The 21,379-nt window shown below is 35.6% G+C and overlaps 2 protein-coding genes across 2 annotated transcripts; both read left to right on the plus strand.

The window, feature by feature from the left end:
• The first annotated feature begins 4,772 nt into the window (after positions 1-4,772).
• LOC113092193 (inhibitor of growth protein 4-like) lies at positions 4,773-8,925 on the plus strand. Its single transcript, XM_026257816.1, has 8 exons — positions 4,773-4,850; positions 5,319-5,390; positions 5,530-5,696; positions 5,882-5,996; positions 6,102-6,216; positions 6,922-7,066; positions 7,281-7,342; positions 7,509-8,925. Exons 1-8 carry the CDS (start codon positions 4,814-4,816, stop codon positions 7,546-7,548), a joined length of 753 nt encoding a protein of 250 aa, XP_026113601.1. The 5' UTR covers positions 4,773-4,813; the 3' UTR covers positions 7,549-8,925.
• Positions 8,926-13,254: 4,329 nt separating this feature from the next.
• On the plus strand, positions 13,255-20,884 carry LOC113092201 (intermediate filament family orphan 1-like). The gene is made up of 9 exons (XM_026257829.1): positions 13,255-14,284; positions 17,180-17,240; positions 17,370-17,465; positions 17,606-17,746; positions 18,291-18,481; positions 18,691-18,808; positions 19,444-19,536; positions 19,680-19,810; positions 20,457-20,884. Exons 1-9 carry the CDS (start codon positions 13,314-13,316, stop codon positions 20,611-20,613), a joined length of 1,959 nt encoding a protein of 652 aa, XP_026113614.1. The 5' UTR covers positions 13,255-13,313; the 3' UTR covers positions 20,614-20,884.
• The last annotated feature ends 495 nt before the right edge of the window (positions 20,885-21,379 follow it).

Genomic DNA, 21,379 nt, shown 5'->3' on the forward strand with positions numbered 1-21,379 from the left:
CTTAGAAATTACAAGTATACTAATAAATTAATATAAATTAATACAAGCATCTGTCATTGAAATTATTACATGTATATTTTAATCAAAATTAGGCCTATGTAAAAAAAAAAAAAATCCTTAAGACTTATACACTTAATACTGATTAATACAAGCGAGGATGCATAAACTTAATCAAGAGTGTCAATAAAGACATTTAAATTGTTACAAAAGATTTGTATTTCATATAAATGTTCTACACATAAAAAAAATCCTGAAAAATGTATTACAGTTTTAACAAAAATATAAAGTAGCCCTTTTTTTTTTAAACATTGATAAGATTTTTTTTTTTTTTTTCTGAATGATCATGTGACACTAAAGCCTGTAGTAATGGCCATCACAGGAATGAAAACATTTCTAAATTTACTACTTATTTTTTTAGTTCCTGTGGTTCAGTGGTAGAGCATTGTGCTAGCAGTGCAAAAGGTCATGGGTTCGATTCCCAGGGAACACACATACTGGTAAAAAAAAAAAAGGAATTGTATAGCCTGATTGCACTGTAAGCTGCTTTGGATAAAAGCGGCTGCTAAATGCATAAATGTAAATATACTGTAGTGTAATTATATATATATATATATATATATATATATATATATATATAATACTAGTTTACAATATTACTGTTTTGTTGTATTTTTGATCGAATAAACAAATGAGCACAAGAGAGTTCTTTAAAGACATGAAAAAAAATATCTCCTGCCTCTTCTCCTCCTGTACTTTGTTCTTGAGATAAAAAAAAAATGTTTACTTAGCATCAACTAAAATTATTTTGCATCAGATCTTGCAAACAAGTTACGTTAACACAGTTCAGCTTAATCGACAGGAAGAGAGACAGTCAAAACACCATTAAATGACACATCATCATATCAACAGCTTCAGAAAATCAGACACCCAAAGTGTCGACACTTCGCACTATATAAATGACTTTACACAAACCAATGCCTCAACTATCCCCAACTTAAAAACGAGACGTATACCTGACACTGAGGGAGATAAATAGGAAGGAAGAGGGAGGCAGAAGGCTCATCCTGACATCATAAAGCCAACATTGGGACACCATATCATCATTTATTTATGCACCCAACAGCTTGCCTGAAGTTACAGGAGGCTCTCTCAAAGGGTGAGTCATCCTTTTCTCACTCTCTCTTTCTCCATCTCCCTCCCGTTCTCCACCCTAGCTCTTATTTTCAAAGCAGCCACTGACATCAAATTTACTTTGAGGCTGGGACTTCCTATGACTTCCTTGCATATTTAGATTTTTGTGTGTCTGTCTGTGCACATAATAACACATCATTTTAATATAACTGTATATGCCCCATGCAGGTCTATAATTTGAAGGTTACATGCTGTTATTTAACTTAACGTTATCGTTGCATGCTTTTAGGCTACATGCTGGTGTAACTTACTGTCATGCTAACTGCATAACTATAAATAGCTCTGAACATGTACTGACCTCCCAATGTGCTGTACAAGGCATGATGATGGGGAAGAATGCTCTTAACAATCCCCATAGCAAACTGCAGTACAGCCGCTGCAAATCCGATTTCTTCCCTCTACATTTGCACAGTGTGAGTACATCAGACCTGCGCTGTGCCGACAGAGCTCTAATTCAGACAGAGAGCAGGCTCCGGCCCGGCTCTATACTGCCCTTGGCCACGATCAATAACTCTATGTTAGACCAAAGTAATTCAGCAGGGTTTTATTCACTCTGCACATTTCTATGGCCCTCTGAGAACGTGAATCACCTAGAGCTCACAGTCCTGTCACTTTGTGCAGGGGATTTATAGTTTACTTGATAGTTTACCCTTCACATGGGTTTGCTTGAAAGGGTCAGTTCATGTCTATTGTTGATCTTGATAGATATATATATATCTATGTCCTATATATAACCTCCACCATGAACAGCCATCTGCATGTGCCCTGAAACAGCGGTTTGGCTAAATGACAGAAAGTTCAATGTAATTTGCTTCTAGTCTATCCAAAAGATATTTAGGTTAATCTTTTTCTAAATTTTCTGAATAATGTTCGGGACAGTCTGATACTTCAGACACACAGACTGTAAGTTTTTTATATTTAAAATTTGATATTTAATTATGCAAGTTTTGAGCAGTGTAGAATAGTGCTTGTTTGTCTTTCTCCAATCACAAATGCAGATACGGCTTTATGTTTTCGTAGCACGATAGGCAATGCTAAATGTAAAAAGTCATTATAATTAGTATGTATTGTTTTTGTCTTGTGGCGCCGGGCATCACAGTTTAACAGGCATCACAGTATGTTAAGGGGCATAACATTCCCATCACATTCTTGAGGTATTCAGCCAATCAATAATGTACATTATGTGGAAAATAATGTTTTTTGAACCTTAAACCACATAAACATATTGCATCACACCAAATACACCAAATAATGTTATTTTTAGCAACGTCATGTGACCCCTTCAATGTTATTTTGTTCTTGAGGTATTTTAAATGTTATTTTATACACATAATTAGGCTACAAGCTTATTTCACGATTCAGCTCTGTGATTGATTTTCGATTCTCTTTTGCTAACTCAAGAGAGAGAAAAAACATTCACACTTTCAAAGCATTTCTTGTAAATAATATTTTACGTCCCCTGACAGACTTATGCATTAATAACGGTGGAAATCAAGTCGCTCAAATAATATGATGCCAGTGCTACCATTAATGAAAGCCATGGGCTTTGCGATTACTACTTTGTCTAGGAAAGAGTGCTTGTCTTCTCCCTTTTTAATTTGCTCAAGGGAGCATAAATGCTTATTAGCATTGCCACAGTAATTTCTCCTTGAGGGAGACCACTGACAACACTCCCTAAACAGAAAGAGTGCTCCCTTAATACTTCATAAGATACGTGGGTGTTAGTGAGGCAAAATTATACCAGTCACAGCTAGAGGAGAGCTGTTTTATCCAAACTAACATTTTTGTGCCTGCTAAGGTTGAAAAAAACTGCTTTTAAAAACAGGAAAGGACTTCACAAAAAAGTGAAAAGAAATCAGCATGCAAATAACATCTTAAATTGTACTTTGAAAGCGATCATCTCGCTAGATATTAATTATGTTTATCTTCAGCTATTTTACAAATATGATTCAGAAGCATAGCTGATTCACAGACTACATAGTCCAGAATACATATGCGAGCGATTTTACAATAAGGTGGAAGCCTGTTTAGACATGCATCTGGATTGGGAAAGCAGCAGTTATTATGTTCTTTTGGCAGTCCTGTGGGGTGACATATTGTGCCAGCTCTCTTTTAAATGAAATTGAGTATCCTCACCAAACTGCACAACACAAATCTTAACTGCTGTGTTATTGTCTGGCTGTCAGCTCCACTTCTGTTATGTGTTTATTGGGATAATGACTGACTGTACTGGGAGAGAGACTAGCTACTAGCCAACAATCCCTGGAGCTCAGTCTCCAGGTTCTCTCTTGTGAAACAGTTCAAAATCTATTGACTATTGCCCTCTTCTGGTGAAAAGTACTGAATACATGCTGGGAAAGGCATGTCATAAAACCAATGGAGGATTCAGAGAGAAAACAGACATTTAAACCTCTTTTGTTTGTTTCTGTCAGGACCACTATCATCAAAGATGACTGACAGTTAGCATACAGTTTGGATTGGCAGTATGGGTTCTGGGCAAGAACTCCCTGCACAACTAACGCTGTGCTTTATTTAGATGATACTGGGAAGGTCCTGAACAACACTAAAACAATTAAGTGATTTGGAAAAATGTACGGGAAAGAAAGACACATTAAGATCTTATGTGATGTAAAAAAAAAAAAAAAAAAAAATTGTTTATTATAATTTTGGGACACTTTTGATGTACAGTATAGTCCTAAAGGGCTGCTTAGTATGTTGTACAAACTGTATAATGACTAATGTTTTTATTATTAGTTTTAAAAAGCAGTTTTGTATGTTATATTATGCAGTTACAAAATTTTGCAAGTGCTGTTCAGTCATCAACAAAGAAAGAAAGAAAGAAAGAAAGAAAGAAAGAAAGAAAGAAAAATTGGTGGAATAATTGAATAACCAATGACAAACAAAGCAGAATCCCTATAAAAGAGGTTAAGCTGAAATGTATATTTATTACATGACTTAGACAGATGCAATATTAAATTATATTTTACTTTTGAAAATGTCAAAATAGCAACACTATGAATTCAAAGTGAAAGATTTCACTCAGTTATAGGTTTTAATGAATAGCAAAAACATCAGAAATGTGCATTTTGAAATTACTGAATAATAATAACCCCATGAATCACAATAAAAATGTAATTAAATATTCATTTAATATTTAATAATAACCAATTCTGGGGAGCATCTTACCCCAATGGACTAATTGTATCTTTTCACTTCAAAATAAAATCAATATTTGTCCCCTTCAACATAGCCTAATATAATGACATTGATCACTATATTCCAGAGATTAATCCCAACACTTAACATCGAAAATGTTTCGTCTGACAAATGTTGAGCATAACCATTAATCAAATGCACTTAATAATAATAATAATGGTGATGATAAAATCCTACAATTTGTTCCCAACTACACTCATTGTTCTATTTCTCATGGCATATATCTCTGAACATCCAAAGAGGAGATTTATCATTCTGTTTCAACACACTTTCAAAGAAGATGAAGGACATGTAAGAGGTCAACAGACAGCCCTCACTCATGACTCCTCCCCCTCTTCCCCTCACTCCCCACCCCAGCCCAGGACTTCCGACGAAACCGGAAGAACCTTTGTTTGTGTTTGTCAAAATGGCGGCTGGAATGTATCTAGAGCACTATTTGGACAGTAAGGCTATTGTCTTTGTTTCGATTTCCATCCACATTAATAAACGTCTTCTGCGTTCATATTGTCCAGCATGTCTGCACGTTTCACACCCACACACTATTTACAATAAAACGATCGCGTAACGTCACAAAACAGTGCTAATAAAAACGTCAGTACGTCAGACCATTGCATAGATATGAGACCATTGGTCTCTGAAGCTAAAGGGCTAACTGTAAAATATAAACAGTGTTTTGATGGTAACGATGGTTTTGTAGTTTTTCTTGGTGGGTGCGGCACTGATAAACGTGACAGAATGTAATATATAAAGTTACTGCTATTAAAATAATCACATATCGTAAATAAAAACACCGCAATGACGTCTCTCAGGATGGAGACTGTTTATTGTCGTGCTGGTTTTCAAATGCCCACAGCCTTATGGGTTTGTTTAATGATACTGTAGATGATGTATATGCCATTTTTTCTCTTTAGGCATAGAAAATCTGCCATTTGAGCTGCAGAGGAACTTCCAGCTGATGCGAGATCTGGACCAGAGGACAGAGGGTGGGTCTTAACTATAGCCCCGCCCCTCAATACAGTAATATAGAAGAATACCGTTAATGACATTTTCACATGTTTATATTTAATGCCTGGTTGCTTGAGATAGTGAGTGATTGTTTGTTTACATTTCTTCTTTGTCTAGATCTGAAAGGGCAGATTGATTCTCTGGCTCGTGAATACACAGCCAACGCTCGGACGTTGTCCTCCGAACAGAAGCTCTCACTGTTAAGACAGATCCAGCAGTCTTATGGGAAGTGTAAGGAGTTTGGAGATGACAAGGTCCAGCTTGCCATGCAAACCTATGAGATGGTTAGTGTGAATTTGCATTTACTCCTTGCAAATGACCTTTTATAACTTTTGCAAATTGTTTTTATATATTACATTTTAATATAAATGTACACTACTATTTAAAAGTGTGGGGTCAGTAAGAATTTATTTGAATAAGTCAATATTTTATATATATGACTCCATGCATCATTTGTTCTATGCGTTAGGTGGACAAGCATATCCGAAGATTGGATACAGACCTGGCTCGCTTTGAGGCTGACCTCAAAGAGAAACAGATAGAAAGCACCGATTATGACTCTGCCTCCAGCAAGGGCAACAAGAGTAAGCTTCTTATGACTAATAGGGATGTTTTGGCCCATGCATATCTCTTTTGTGGATCTCTATATCTCCACAAAGTCTCTGATGGTCGTATATTGTTGTTTGAAGGTGACCATCGAGGACCCAAGAAGAAGGAGGTGACTCGCACTAGGTCAAAGGTGAAGAACTCTGATGATGACTGCAGCACAAAGAGTAGTCAGAAGAAGGTCAAACTCACACAAGGGTGAGAATCACACGCATTTTCTATTATAACTCTTTTTTTATTGTAAAGTGTCATTTTTTAATCGCTTGTGGTGCCAGAATTGCAGTAAAATCTGGTTCATCTTCATGTATTATAAACTACTACTGTTAAAAAGTTTCGATTTGTAAATAAATTTATATTTTTATTCGGCATGAATGCATTAAGTTAATCAAAAATGACATTCACTAAAGATTTCTGTTTCACAAAGTTTGTTTTATACAATGTTCTGTTATTCAGAGAATCCTGAAAATAGAAAAAAAAAATGAGCAGAGCTGCTTTCAGCATTGATAATAATAAGAAATGTTTCTTGCGAAGCTAATCATATTCAAGTGTAATGATGCTAATAAAGCACAGGAATAAATTGCTTATAAAATATATGAAAATAGAAAATAGTTGTTTTAAATTGTTAGAATATTTCAAAATATTACTGTTTTTGTTTTGTCTTTGATCAAATAAATGCAGCCTAGGTGAGCATAAAAGATTTATTAAAAACCTCCCACCATGTACATAATTGTTTATGAAGTTGTTCTGAAATACCAGATGGTTAGCTTTTCCCCCTACAGTCCAGACTACATATTTTTTTTTTTACCTTTGTAACTGTTTCTGTCAATAAAAGAGGCCAAATGCACCATACAAAAATAAATACATTCCAAAACTGAACTCAATTTGTATAAAACTGTCTTCCAGCTCGGAGTTTTCAGCCCCGGCTGTGAACTTCGGGAACGTGCACCCCTCGGATGTGCTGGACATGCCAGTGGACCCCAACGAGCCCACCTATTGTCTCTGCCACCAGGTTTCATACGGGGAGATGATTGGCTGTGACAATGCAGACGTGAGTCTCTTTTCTCATCCAAAGTCAACAAGCTCACAGCCTCTCATACATTATTGCTGACATAGATATTTATTTTATTATTTCATTAGGTTTATTTTCCCTTTACAAGTTCGAATGGAGATGAAATATCTAGTCATAGGCTGCAGCATTATTACAGCCGATTCCTGTATTTTCAGAGCTGTGGTAAATGTGTGTGTGTTTCACTTTTGTTTAGTGTTCTATCGAGTGGTTCCACTTTGCCTGTGTGGGTCTGACCACCAAACCCAGAGGGAAATGGTTAGTAGTCATGTGATTTTTGCCCTTGAAACTGATGCAAGTCATTGCTGTCGTGCATCAGTATTGAAACTGAACGAAATTTCAGTCTGGAGTAACTCACTAAATATAGCAACAGTGAATGTGCATGTATTTTTCCAACATTTGCTTTGTTTTCCTTCTACGTCAGGTACTGCCCAAGATGTTCACAGGAGCGGAAGAAGAAATGAACATGCAAAACAAGAGAATTCACAGAGAGGGAGGTAGAGGCAGACACAAGGGCCCTCCATAGACACTAATATAGATCCACTCTCTGCTTAATCTGGTGCTTGTCGTCCTCTTTTCCATCTTCACATCCCTCTCTCAGCCAGACAGTAAGAAGGGATGACGGGTGAAGATGAAGGAGCTGTAGTTATTAATTTATGTGCTCAGTAATGAAGATGACTTTTGTTATGGAGTGTTTTGGTTCTGCATTTTTTAATGTTCTTACATTTTCGGATTGTTTGTTTGTTTGTATAGTCTTTTTTACAACTCATTTTAAACACATGAACTCAGCAGTCAGGGGGCATATCAGGAGATCTCGCAGTTCTTTGTCGCACTTGTGATTTCAGACTGCATCATTTCTGTCAGTACATCCTTCTCAGATGGGATCATTTCCTGCTAATCTCAGTTTTAGCCTTTTAACAGACAAAAAGGGGATCAGGTCCCAGATTAGACTGAAACTGGTCCCTTATCTAACTTATTTTCTCAGTGCGATTTTCTTTAAAGGGCAACAGTTATCAATTTACCTCACCAGATCTGAGACGTTTATTTGACAAAGCAGCAATTACGAGAAAACAGCTGCTCAACGGGGTTATTTAACTTGATTTACACCTACTCAGCCTTTTCCAGTTCTCTCTCTCTTTGTCTTACATTCACAAATCCTTCACTTGAAGACCACCTCGTCATTTCAAGTCCATTTCACAACTGTAGATTTCAATGCAGACATGTTTTTGGTGCTTATGGTCACACACTAGTTGGATCGTATGAAATCGGTCATATTCCGGACTGTTGCAAAGCATTAACTCAGCATGTAACATATTCAGTTAAATAGCTTTGACACCTGGTCATTAATGCATTTGGTGTTTTCTTTTGTAACCTATGAATTAACTCAACGATTGCTGTGCATTCAGCAACAGGGTTCTTTGCAACTGGATTTTGGTGCTTATGAATATATTAAAGATAATGATGTGTATGGTTTAGTTAAGTGCGTGAATTACACAGCATTGCTTACAGTGGTTCTCAGTCATTGTGTTGATGTCATTAAAGCAGTATGATACTTTTTATCAAATGTGTTGATATCAGCTTGTATTTAAGGTTCGGTTATTTTAATAAAATAATTACAGGTATGTCAGACAATGCAAAACCTGGTGCTACAGTCCTTGTTGCCGGTTCTAAATGATTCTATTGTCTGGTGTAAGATGATGGGTTTGTGTCATGTGTTGTTTTGCCTTTGTCATGTTGCTTCGTGATTGGATTGTTCCAGATATTCTAGAGTACCGTACTAATGTCAGATATTGGGTCTGGTGTCTTCCATCCTGAACGAACAATGCCTGATTCTGAAAGTGTCCTTGTGTCTGTTGGTCATTCTTGGGTTTTTGAATGCTGTTGTCTGAAAAAAGTATCATGAACATCGTGTAAAGTATTTCAAGTCATCTGAGAATTAAAAATAATAATACTATAGTATAGTATATGGAAGTCATTTGATAAGCTGAAAAAAGTGGAGAGAAAAACATTATAATTAAATATTTATATGTAATATATAAAATATATATAACTTTCTTTTTTATTTACACTCATTCAAAAGTTGTTTTTGAAATCTCTTTGGCTAACCAAGTCTGCATGTTTGATCAAAAATACATTAAAATAATATATACAGTGAAATGTTATGATTTAAAATAACTGTTTTCTATTTTTTCTAAATGTCATTGCTATCTATGAAAAGCAGTTTTTCTTTTTTGATGCTCAAGAAATATTTATTTTTGTCAATGTTGAAAACAGTTGTGCTGCCAAAATATTTTGTGGAAAACTTTATACTTTAAGTTCTTAAAGAATGATTCATGAGTCAAAAAACAATTTCAAATAGAAATATTTTGCAATTTTATAGATATTTTTTTATCAATTGAATACACTTTTGTGGAATAAAAGTAGCACTCTTTGCCTATTTATTTATTTTTATTGTATAAAATGGAATAGGTTCTGAAATATCTATAAAGGCATTGCACAGTAATGTTGAGTCCCCGACCGTGTGATACTGCATTGCAGTTCTCTTACAAACCGCTGGAAGCACTCTATCACTTATACTGTAAGAGGTCCACTTTTTGCATTGATGCTGCCTTTTCCTTTCTATGGACCTGATGCTGCTAAAGCGCCTTCATTGACTATATTGTAAATATTTTCAATCGCACATAATGTTGAGAAATATATATCAATATATTTCTACATTCGGGGAAAAAGGCAGAACGAACAGCTAGAATGCACGGGTGTGGCTGCCTAATTAGTTCTCACTGCTGCCTAGTGACACAGTGACACGGGAATCGCGTTATTATTAACCGCGAACTTTGAAGTTGAGTGTACTGACAACCGCAGCACTTAAACTAGAAATAAATGAATTCAGTGATTTCTGTCTGTAAACAAGTAGTTATGCCATTATATAGTCTTAAGAAAGGTTTGCTTGCTGCATGGATTAGACACGTTGATCTAGGTGTTCTGGACTGTGCATTTCTCTTTTATTGAGCTGTGCATATGAGCCAGATGCCAAGCAGAACATCATTCTATCCTCCATGGGGACTGCCAAGGCTTTGGGCAAAGTCATCTCAGACCTCAGTGAGTTTATGGGCACTTATAACAAATACAGTGTAAATGGAAGCAGTACAATTTAATGGAAGAACTTTCCTCCGAGGAATGTTTATGACTGTGCACTTCACTCATTGACTACTGGTCAAACTGAATCATTTGGAATTATTCAAACTTTTTAATGTTTTGATAGAAATCTCAATTGCTCACCAAGGCTACATTTAAAAAAATACAGTAAAGCTGTTAAATTGTGACCTATTATTACTAATTAAAGTGTCTGTTTTAATAAATTATCAAATTGAATTGATTCCCTGTGATGGCGAAGCAGAATTTTCAGAATGCTGATTTGGTGCTCAAGAAAAATTTATTATTATCAATGATAAAAAAAATTGTGCTGCTTGGTAGTTTTTGCCATTCAAATGTGTGATGTATGAGTTTTTGCAGCAAGGATGCATTAAATTGATCAAAAGTAGCATTAAAGACATTTAGACATAATACTTCTATTTCACATAAATGCTGTTCTTCTAACTTTCTGTTAATCAAAGAATAATATATATATATATATATATATATATATATATATATATATATATATATATATATATATATATATATATATATAATGGTTTCCACAAAATATTAAGCAGCTAAATTAGTTTTCAGCACTGATACTAATAAGAACCAATATTATTAATTGAACACTATAATAACTGAGCAGCAAATCAGAATGCTTTCTGAAGGATCATGTGACATGGGGTAGTGATTGAAATTCAGCTTTGCCATCACAGAAATAACATAAATTACATTTTAAATATCTTCAAATAGAAAACATATACTCTATTGTGAATTACCAGGAGTGTAAACAGATATATCACATCCAGTGACTGCAATTCATTTATTTATTTAATTTATGTTTCCCGTATATGGCTATATTTCAAAACATACTATAGTCTAGTAACAGACATTACTGTCTTGTGATCACATTCAGCAAGTCCTGTTCACTGTCCATTAAAGTAATTATACATGTTCAACTCATGGTTGTATGCTTAAATATAATCTGACACTTGGTTTTCTTGGTGCTTCACATGTCAGTGCCTGATGTGTCTGTCATGGAGCTGCCAGTGGACCTGCAAAAGGCTGTAATCATTCCTTCATCTCCCCTCTTGTCATCTCAGCTCATTTTCCACAGCATCTCATTATGAGTAGAGCTAGCTGTGATGAGTCACTGTGGACAGTCTCTCTATCTACTTATTTTGTAGCGTAGAGCACGCAGAACACAATAACTTCTTTTTTTTTTTTTGTCCTAAAAGCAAAAATATGGCTTTTAGCAATTTGTTAGTGGCAATGCTCTTTTATTTGCCGACTGACCCCATTCTACACTAATTAGATGAGTGTGAGGAGGTTAAGAAGGTAAGCTCCATGAAGGCAGTAGCAGACTGAGCATCTGGAGCACAGAGAATTCCCAATGTACCGATCCACCTGGAAACTGTGAACACAAAAAAAATATATATATATATAGAAAAAGACATGTATTACATGTGCTTTCATATTTAAAGGCACATTTGATTTAGTTTGACAAATTATTAATGTGATTTCTTTTTTGTGAATAATATTTTTTTCAGTGGTGAAATAGCACTGTAATGTCATGTTAAAGATTCAGATGATAATGAGGGTGAGCTTGCAGTGTCACACAATGAGCTCCTCTGTGTGCATGTGTCTGAGTCCTGCTTGTTCTAACATTCAGCACATATAAAGCACTGCGTAAACAGTGTTTGAAGGGTGCTGTATGAATAAAGCTTTACTGTATAGATAATAATTGGGCTTTGGATATATTGTGTTGTAAAATTATGACTTTTTAAAACATTGATTGATTAAAATCTAGATTTCCTATAGCTTTAACCTTGTCACAAACCAAGAGTTTCAGTTTTAAACTATGAAAGTACATTATAAAAGAACTTTTTCTCTCAAATATTAGTGTACTTTGTTTTACTATAGAAGACAAAAGTTTCAAGAGAGCACAATTAAGATAAAATATGAGACATGAACTTGAAAAATCAAGTTAATTGTATTTGTGAGCTGAGTATTTTTATTTTGTGTCATTACAAATCACAAATTATACAACATTTGTGAATATTACGTAAATAGAAAAATTTGTGAAATAGTATGTTATTCTGTCCGTTTTTTTGTGGTACATAAAATAGTTACTATTAATCTTTTCTACAGGTCCACAGGGCCAAAAGGGGGGTGTGAAAAAAAACACAAATATATACACCCACACACACTAACATTTATTTATTTATTTATTTATTTATTTATTTATTTATTAGTGGGTGTGTAAATGTTTTGTTATTTGAGTGCTTAGAAAAGCGCCATATAAAATGTAAGGAATTATTATTATTATTTATTCTCATAAATGGGAATTTTCTGCCAAAAATATGATTTTAAAAAGGAAATTGAACACTGCTTTGATTTGCTGTAAAAACCTGCAACTCCTTTAATATTTTTATTTAGATGTAAAATCATTGTTTTGATTTTGATTATTTACAAAACCAATAAAATGCCTATAAAAATAAATTTGTAAAAATATTCAGTAACGATTTGTGTCACGCTGCTGTCGCCAAATTACATCCAGTGACGTAAAGGTACACCTTGGCTACCGTAAATGCCATAAATACAAACGCATATTCAAAATACTGATCTCAAAACATTGCACAATATAATATAATCAAACACAATCCCTGGCGTTAAATGTGTTGTTTAGTAGCATCGATTAAATTAAACACGTTGAATTGTGCTAAAATAAACAAAGTGCTGCGCTGCGCAAGAGTGAGGCGCTTCTATTAAGCGATCTCGGTATGAAGGAGCCGCAGTTCTCCTTTCATGTTTGTTTCTGCTCTGGAGCTGGAGCTTGGCCGTTCCGCTACGAAGACGCGTTTAATCTTCTCTAAGATAATAAACAACGTCTGGTAAAGTACTGTTATAACAAATGGCATGCAAACAGGCGAAACGCGTCCTTGTGTAACACTATAAACAATCATAGCCGTAATCAAAGGCTTGAGTTTGATTGGATTCATTCATTCCCACTTAATCAGACAAGTGTTCCTTCAGTTTATTAACTACAGAGGATCGGCTTCGAAGGCACTCGGTTAAATCAGTGTTCATGCCGGACTTTGAGCATTTCAGATTTTCCTACTCCAGAATGAATCCTGTATTGGGGGAGAACGTGTATCCGTACCAGCAGAACCAGGTGACGGGCTTCTCGGACTCCGCGGCTTCGGGCCACTGGACCGATCCAGCGGGCCTTTTCTTAAGCGAACACACGAGTGGCATCGGGCAAGATGGGTTGGACTTTGGAGCTTTACCTCCTCCGGGAACACCATATCTGCACCTGGGTAACTATCTCCACCGGGTGTCTCCACCTCCTCCCGCCGCCGCGGCCCTGAGGAACGACCTGGGGTCCAACATCAGCGTCCTCAAAACTCTGAATTTGCGCTTCCGCTGCTTTTTAGCCAAAGTTCACGAGCTGGAACGCAGGAATAAAGTATTGGAAAAGCAGCTGCAACAGGCTTTGGATGAGAGCGCGGAGTGTGTAGAAAATAAAAAGCCTTTAACGCGAGATGTTGGGGTTCAGACTGGCTACGTTGGATTGATTCCTGTCAGGCCCGACCTGATACCCCTTCAGAACGCGAACGACATCGCGTATCTGTCTGGAGCCTTGCTCTCACCGACTCTCAATAACATCATCCTCCCTCTCGAGTCTAATAACAGTACAACAATAGAAAACCTGAACCCATCTAATCTGACGGACTCTAATTCCAATCTCACCCCAAATTTCCCCATCAGCCCGATTGATCCTGCTCCAAGAACATTCAGCAATGTTAACGCGAAGTATGTCAGTACTGGTATCGGCTGTAGCAGCAACCCTGCACCCAGATTTCACCCTGGCACCGTGTGGTCGTATAATCAGAGGTTCAGCGCCGGGTGTGAGTCGCGGGTCTCGGGTCCGGGTGTGTCGTCGTGGGTGCCTCCAGTCGGAGTGGGTGTCCAGATCGACACCATCACCCCAGAGATTCGGGCCCTGTACAATGTGCTCGCCAAGGTAAAGAGGGAGAGAGACGAATACAAACGGAGGTTAGTATGAGTACAATGTGATGTTCTGGTAAATGGAGAGCTTGAGGGCGCAACTTTTACGCAGCACTTTAAGCGATTCGCAACTTCTGTAGTAGTTGTTTCTTGTCCGTATATTATCTATCTATCTATCTATCTATCTATCTATCTATCTATTTATATATCTAACTATCTATCTTTCGTTATCTGTCTCTCTACCTATCTACATGGACGATTGATGATTCTTTAATTATGAGAACACAGCATATTTATTTATTTATTTAGGCCTTGTTAACATTTCCAAAACAATTTATGATTGTTTTATAAGTACCTTTGTTAGGTGGCATTAAAACACATGTTTAGAGAAATTGAATTCACAATCAATCCGTGTAATGGACTATTAGTTAACATATTGTATAAATTCAGAGCTTATCCAGGTTTTTTTTTTTTCTGATAACTGTAAAAATCTTATTGCCATTATGTCATTACCATAACAAAATATTATCAACCATACATTATATTAAAGTCTGTTCATAAAAACCAGTGACTACAGACTTTAAAACATTTTTTAGCAGTTTAGTTTTAGTTTTATTAACAAAAATCTCAGGTTTTTCATAGATTCTGTTAGGTGAGATTACAGGTTTATAATAGTGATTGCTCTAACAGGGCCTAGCTCATAAACATCTGGTACTGTAGATGCACTTAATGCAAATACATGAAACCTTTTGAACAAATATGAAAAATGTGTTTTCACTAAATAAGTGCATTTGTTCTTTAGCAAGACAAGTCATTTAGGGCTGGTTCTCACTTAATATTTCAGTCCTTCAGTTGCCATTTTTTGAGGCAGTATGAAGTACCTTTTAAATAGTATTTCACATATTACTGTACTTATTAAATAATCCCAATAAAAAAAATTACAGTGCTTATCAGTTTCAAATTTTCCAGTGCTTTTTTACCTTAATTATTTCTTTGGAAAAAAGTTATAATACATAATTTTGTTATTTTTAGTGGCATTGTTGCCCTAGGCCCCAATTACTTAATTGACAAACAATTTTTATTATAGTAAAATTTAGGTTTTCGATTTTTTCACGATTTTCTTTGCATTTGGTAGTTAAAGCTAGACACTATCTCTTTTTTGAGGTTTATTTATTTGTACTTTTTAAATTTTATTTATAACTTTTTTTCTAATTGCTAATCTTAAGTATTGTAAGCTTGTATTGGAAAACTACCTAATTCTCTTTTATAGTTCCACAGACGTTTTTTAAATGACTTATTTTAAATATATCATGTAATTTAATAGATATTCATTTAATGCATTGATATTATAAGTATTATTAGCGTTGAATGATACTTTCTGCATGGTTTCAGAAGAATACATGATTAATGATTAATGATGATTAGTGTTCCTGTAGCTCAATTGGTAGAGCACTGCTTTATCAAGTGCAAAGTTGGTGGTTCGATTCCCCAGGAACACATGACATGTAAAAATTGGTAGCCTGAATGCACTGTAAGTCGCTTTGGATAAAAGCGTTTGCTAAATGCATTCATTTTCATTTCATTTCATTTAATGAGTAAAATAACACAAAAGTTATGTTAATACCTTGTATAACCCCTCCTCCCAATGAATCTCTCTCTTCATCTCTCCATCTATTTCATTCCAACTTCAGCCACCTCCCCTCTGCGCCTCAGCATCTGCAATGCAGTACTGAACTGAGTGGTGCTACTGCCAGGATGCCACTAGAGGATAATTCAACAATCTCTCTCTTACCTTCCCGTTCAGGCTCCCCAGACTACTACCAGCTGCCAAAGCCACCGAATCCCAGCCAAAATAGCACTTTTAATGTCAACAGTCAGGATTATTTCTGAAAAACGCCCTTGGTTGTATGTTTTCTCTGTTATATTTTGTCTTTGTTTTAGTTGTATATGTGATGCAGTGGCACCTGGTCTGTGGAATGGCTGATTCAGCTGTCTATAGTCACTGGTGTGTTAAGAAGAAGGTTATTTGGATGTTATCTGAGTGTTACACTAACATAAATCACCTGCTCTAACACCTGCAGTGACACTGCAGTAATGGCCTAAAACGGCAGGAGCATGAGTGTGAACAGTCCTGCACTTCCTGTCTCAGGCTGTAGTGTGCGTCTCCTCTGCACACAGTCTAGTGACACATTACATAATGCTTTCTGCACAAAAAAAAAAGCTGATTTGCTACATGAGTAGAGTACTAGCGGCCCAAAGTGTTAGATCATGTTACATGACAGATTTTATTTTTGGCTGAGATTCACTCACTCTTAGCTGGGGGTTGCATTTTTATGACGTGTGGAAGTGTCGAGTTTCATGTTTACTATAGTAAAGCTGTAGAGACTCAGTTATTATTATTATTTATTAATTTATTTTACAAATACATATTCCTAAATTAATTTAATGATATATTTACAGGTTTTTATGCAAAGTATACCTAAGTATTGTAGGACTTTGTACAAGAGCACAATGTATATATTTACTTATCTATTTATTAAAATGTAAATTAATAAAATTATATTTATTTGTCAAATGCACCACATTTAATTTGATAAAATATATATTTTCTTGAATGATCAAAGGCAGAGTATAAAACAGTACAGCACATTGAATGGACAGTGAAATAAATATGGCATTTACCCTCATGAAGGTTAATTCTGTTCGTTATGCTAGTGGCACAGAAATTACACATTTCCCCTTTAAAATAATTTTTAATAAAAATAAACAATGTATCATATAGATTTTTTATTTGATGATATTAACATAATAAGTCATAGTACAGTTCATTACAGTCTGTTTTTGTGGTAGTCCCATAGTGAATGGTCAATGCCAAGGTATTCAATTGATAAAGACATTGAAATGGTGTACAATTAGAGATTCTGGTTTTATTATTTATTCTAGATGGGAAGAGGAATACACAATGCGGGTGGATCTACAGGAAAGAGTTGCAGATCTTGAAGAGGTAAAACCCAATCAATTCATATTTAAATTAATTTAAATGAGACTCAAATTAATTTTAAGACCTTTTCCACTGTCTATACTGCATCTGATGACAGTGTAATGTGTGTGTGTGTGTGTGTGTGTGTTTCAGGACCTGCAGGAGAGCGAGGTGTGTCAAGATAAACTTGCTCTGAGGGTTAAGCAGCTCAAAGCAGATCTGGTTCTGTTTAAAGGTCTCATGAGCAACGTGAGTTCATGACAACATTCAAGTGACCTGACCTGAAAAATACCTCATTTAGCCAATATTGTAAACTCCAGTCAAATGATTTAGCAGAGTAATTGATCCTCCGTTTCAGTTCACTCTCTTTCACGTCCTCTCTCCTGTAGAATCACTCAGATTTGGACAGTAAGATTCAGGAGAAGGCCATGAAAGTGGACATGGACATCTGTCGCAGGATTGACATCACGGCTCGTCTGTGTGATGTAGCCCAACAGAGAAACTGCGAAGACATGACTCAGATCTTCCAGGTTTGTCTTTCATCATCATGTTTGCATTTGCAGTTACAAGAAATATATAAGACACAGGTATGCCTTATTTTCTGCATGTTTGTTTACCATTCATAACTTCATGCTGTTCTCAAAGTCTTTTAATGTTTTCATTTTTATGTATATTGTATACCAGAGTTTTATTTTTATATGTGACCCTGGACCACCCTGTTCTTTACTTAAAATCCCAATGATTTTTTTGGCATAAAAGAAAAATCGGCCCATTTGACCCATACAATGTATTGTTGGCTATTGCTACAAATATACCCATGCTACTTATGACTGGTTTTGTGGTTCAGGGACACGTATGCAATTTATTTCATATTCAATACTTACTGTTTGGGTCAATAAGAGTATTATTTTTAATTAATCAGTGATAGTAAAGACATAAATAGCATTACAAAAGAGCTTGACTTCAAATAAATCAGCATATTAGAATGATTTCTAAAGGATCATGTGACACTGAAGATACTATATATTGTGTTTTTAATTTTTATTCATATTACGTTTTTTTTTTTTTTTTTAGCAAGTAGCCACACCACCGTCAACCTTGACCCACCGACCTCAAAAACCAGCAGCACAGACAGTCAGGGGGAACGAGAGCGATGAACCAGTAAGCATCTCTGAAAGTGAGGACAGTGGAAATAAGGAGGTGGAGCTTTGTTGCTCATCAGCCAATCAGATCAATGAAGAGATGCAGAGAATGCTCAACCAGTTGTAAGTCTGAAATGTCAGAGAATGCTGTGGAATAATGAGTCCTGTTAATCAGTTTTACTCAAACATAATAAATGCTCTGTGTTGATTCATTCTAATGAAAAGAAATGCTCTATTAGAACGATAGTGTTGATTCATTCTGGTTTGTGTTGTTATCTTGAAGACCACACACTAAGTATTTAAGATAATGACTGTTTGTTCTTATGCCACAGACGTGAATGTGAGTTTGAGGATGACTGTGACAGTCTTGCGTGGGAAGAGACTGAGGAAACTCTGTTACTCTGGGAAGATTTTCCAGGATGCACCTTCAGTGTTGAGAACCAAGGAGAAGTACGGTTGTCTTTTATTGATTTCAGCTCCAGTGATGGACTTTAAAATGGAATGGAAATTAAACTGGCATGATGAATTTGTGTAAAATGGATCTAGTTAAACCTGAAAAAAACAAATATGCATTTATATTGCAAAACATACAGTCATTTAAACATCCCATATAAAATTGAAGTTTACATTCACATAACATTCATTTTTTAAACCAAGTCATCAAATCTCTTCAGGTTGCTTTAAGGAAAATAACTACAGTATTGTAATAAAAAGCATGCTTTATCTTCTAGTGTGGTTGCTACTTTTTTTTTTAAAGGTTGTGATTTATACATTATTTCATCTCTTTTTTTGCCTTTTTTTTACCATTATTTGTTTTCTTATCCAAAACTATAGATCTGACAGAAATAATTTGAGCATAATATGAAAGCGCTCATGCTACACTTATTACAGTTTGGTGGTTTTTGTTGTCTCATCAGTTTTCCTATAAATAGCAAACGAAGGAGAAAAAAAACACTGAGTTGCGATTTTAAGTGAATTGATATATTTCATCTGAATGTCTCTCACTCTCTACACAATATTTCCATTATGTAGAGAAATAGCTACAAGACATCTGAAACGTAACAGATTTCTTTTGTTACACACAGCAGGAGGAGTCTATAGAGAAAGTAATAAAGGACACAGAGTCCCTTTTTAAGTCGCGTGAAAAGGAATATCAAGACACCATTGACCAAATTGAGGTAAAGAGTTACATCTACATAATGTTTTATTCTATCAAACACATAATAGTTTTTTTTTTTCTTAAAAGCAAAGCCAACAACATTGAGAGATGTTTTGGCAATATTGCATTATCTTTTAAAGTTTGTGTTGTGTTTGTATGTAGTTGGAGTTGGCAACTGCTAAGTCGGATATGAACAGGCATTTGCATGAGTATATGGAGATGTGCAGCATGAAAAGAGGCCTGGATGTTCAGATGGAGACCTGCAGACGATTAATCACTCAGAGTGGAGACAGGTACACACACACACACACACACACACACAAGTACTTCGAAGAGAGACTAATCAGGATAGTCATGTATTCGGGTCAGAAGTGATCATAAATAATTACTTAAAGAGGCTGTTTTTACTTGAACTTCTTTTTTTTGTAGTGCTCATTTAATGGACTGTTTTCTCCCAGGAATTTTTGCTTTTCATCAGAATCTCTGATTCTCATTAAAAATTTCACCGAATGTAATGTGGCCGAGATACAAATATTTTAGGAATCTGAGGGTGCAAAAAAATCTAAATATTGAGAAAATTGCCTTTAAAGCTGTCCAAATGAAGTTCTTAGCAATGCATTTTACTAATCAAAAATTACGTTTTTATATATTTACGGTAGGAAATTTACAAAATATCTTCATGGAACATTTTTTTTTGCACTCTAAAACTGATTATAAGAGATGCAATAATGATGTGTAAAGATTTTAAATGAGCTGTAACTGAAGGTGTGATTGTATCAGTGGCAAAAGTGCAAAATGAAATAAAAGTGCATTCTTAATGTTATTTTTGACCCATTCACCCTTATGTATCTTTCTGTGGAGAGTGAAGCTGTATACACGTTTATTTCTGAATGGAACACACCCTCAGTCGTCGCACATCACATCTCCCTTCTTTCACAGAAAATCCCCTCTTCTTGTTTCGGTTGCTGTGGACGAGGGAGAGAATGCAGAGAAGGAGAGGAAAAAAGCAACTGCGGCAGATTCTGACAGCAATGAACCATATCATGACTTGCAGTCAAACTCTGCAGTCCCGGACCACACATGGAAAAAGGCCTAGCATTTATATCCCTCCAGCACCACAGAAATAGCTGCAATTATAAACGTATGATGGTTGTCATTTCATAACGGAGACTGTGATGCTGCAGCAAGAATCCAGAGTAAATAGGTTATAGCTACCTTCTGAAAGGCAAGTAACCATGTGTGGTTTCACTAGTGCCCTCTATTGGAATACACCGTCAATAGTCCAAAGGATCCATTATTTGCACGTCCAGCATGTAGCATTATATTAATTCTAGCCAAAGATATCAGGCTGGATGTGATATCACTCTTTCTAGATTACATAATTGTATTTATTTTATGCAGATTAACACCAGGGTCATTCCTGTTATGTAGTATCTTTTGAACGCTGTAATTTAAGGAAGACTTTAAAGAATATGTTCTAGGAAAGCAGGCACTCTATTATAACATGAGTTAATTTCCTGGAAAACTGTCAGAAAGAAACTGGCATTTGTTAGATGACTGAAGAAAAAAAATATTTTGTTGGTGACATTTTAAATGGAGAAAGAATACAATTACGAAAACACATGAAATGTTTCTAAATTACCATTGTATCATCAAGTTTTACTTAATGGCATATTAAACTATATGAAATGTACTAAATTAACAGTCTATGCAGGTATGCAGTAAACCTTTTGCAGCTCTGAGTGGAGATAATTTTGGGACCAGTATTTAGTGCTCAACACTTTGGCTTGAAGTGCACACTAAAGTGAAGTGTGTGGGTGTCTGCTTTCAGTTTCTTATTTATTCTGTGATTTTCAGATGAC

The sequence above is a fragment of the Carassius auratus genome, unplaced genomic scaffold, assembly GCF_003368295.1.
Source record: "Carassius auratus strain Wakin unplaced genomic scaffold, ASM336829v1 scaf_tig00214511, whole genome shotgun sequence".
Lineage (NCBI taxonomy): Eukaryota > Metazoa > Chordata > Actinopteri > Cypriniformes > Cyprinidae > Carassius > Carassius auratus.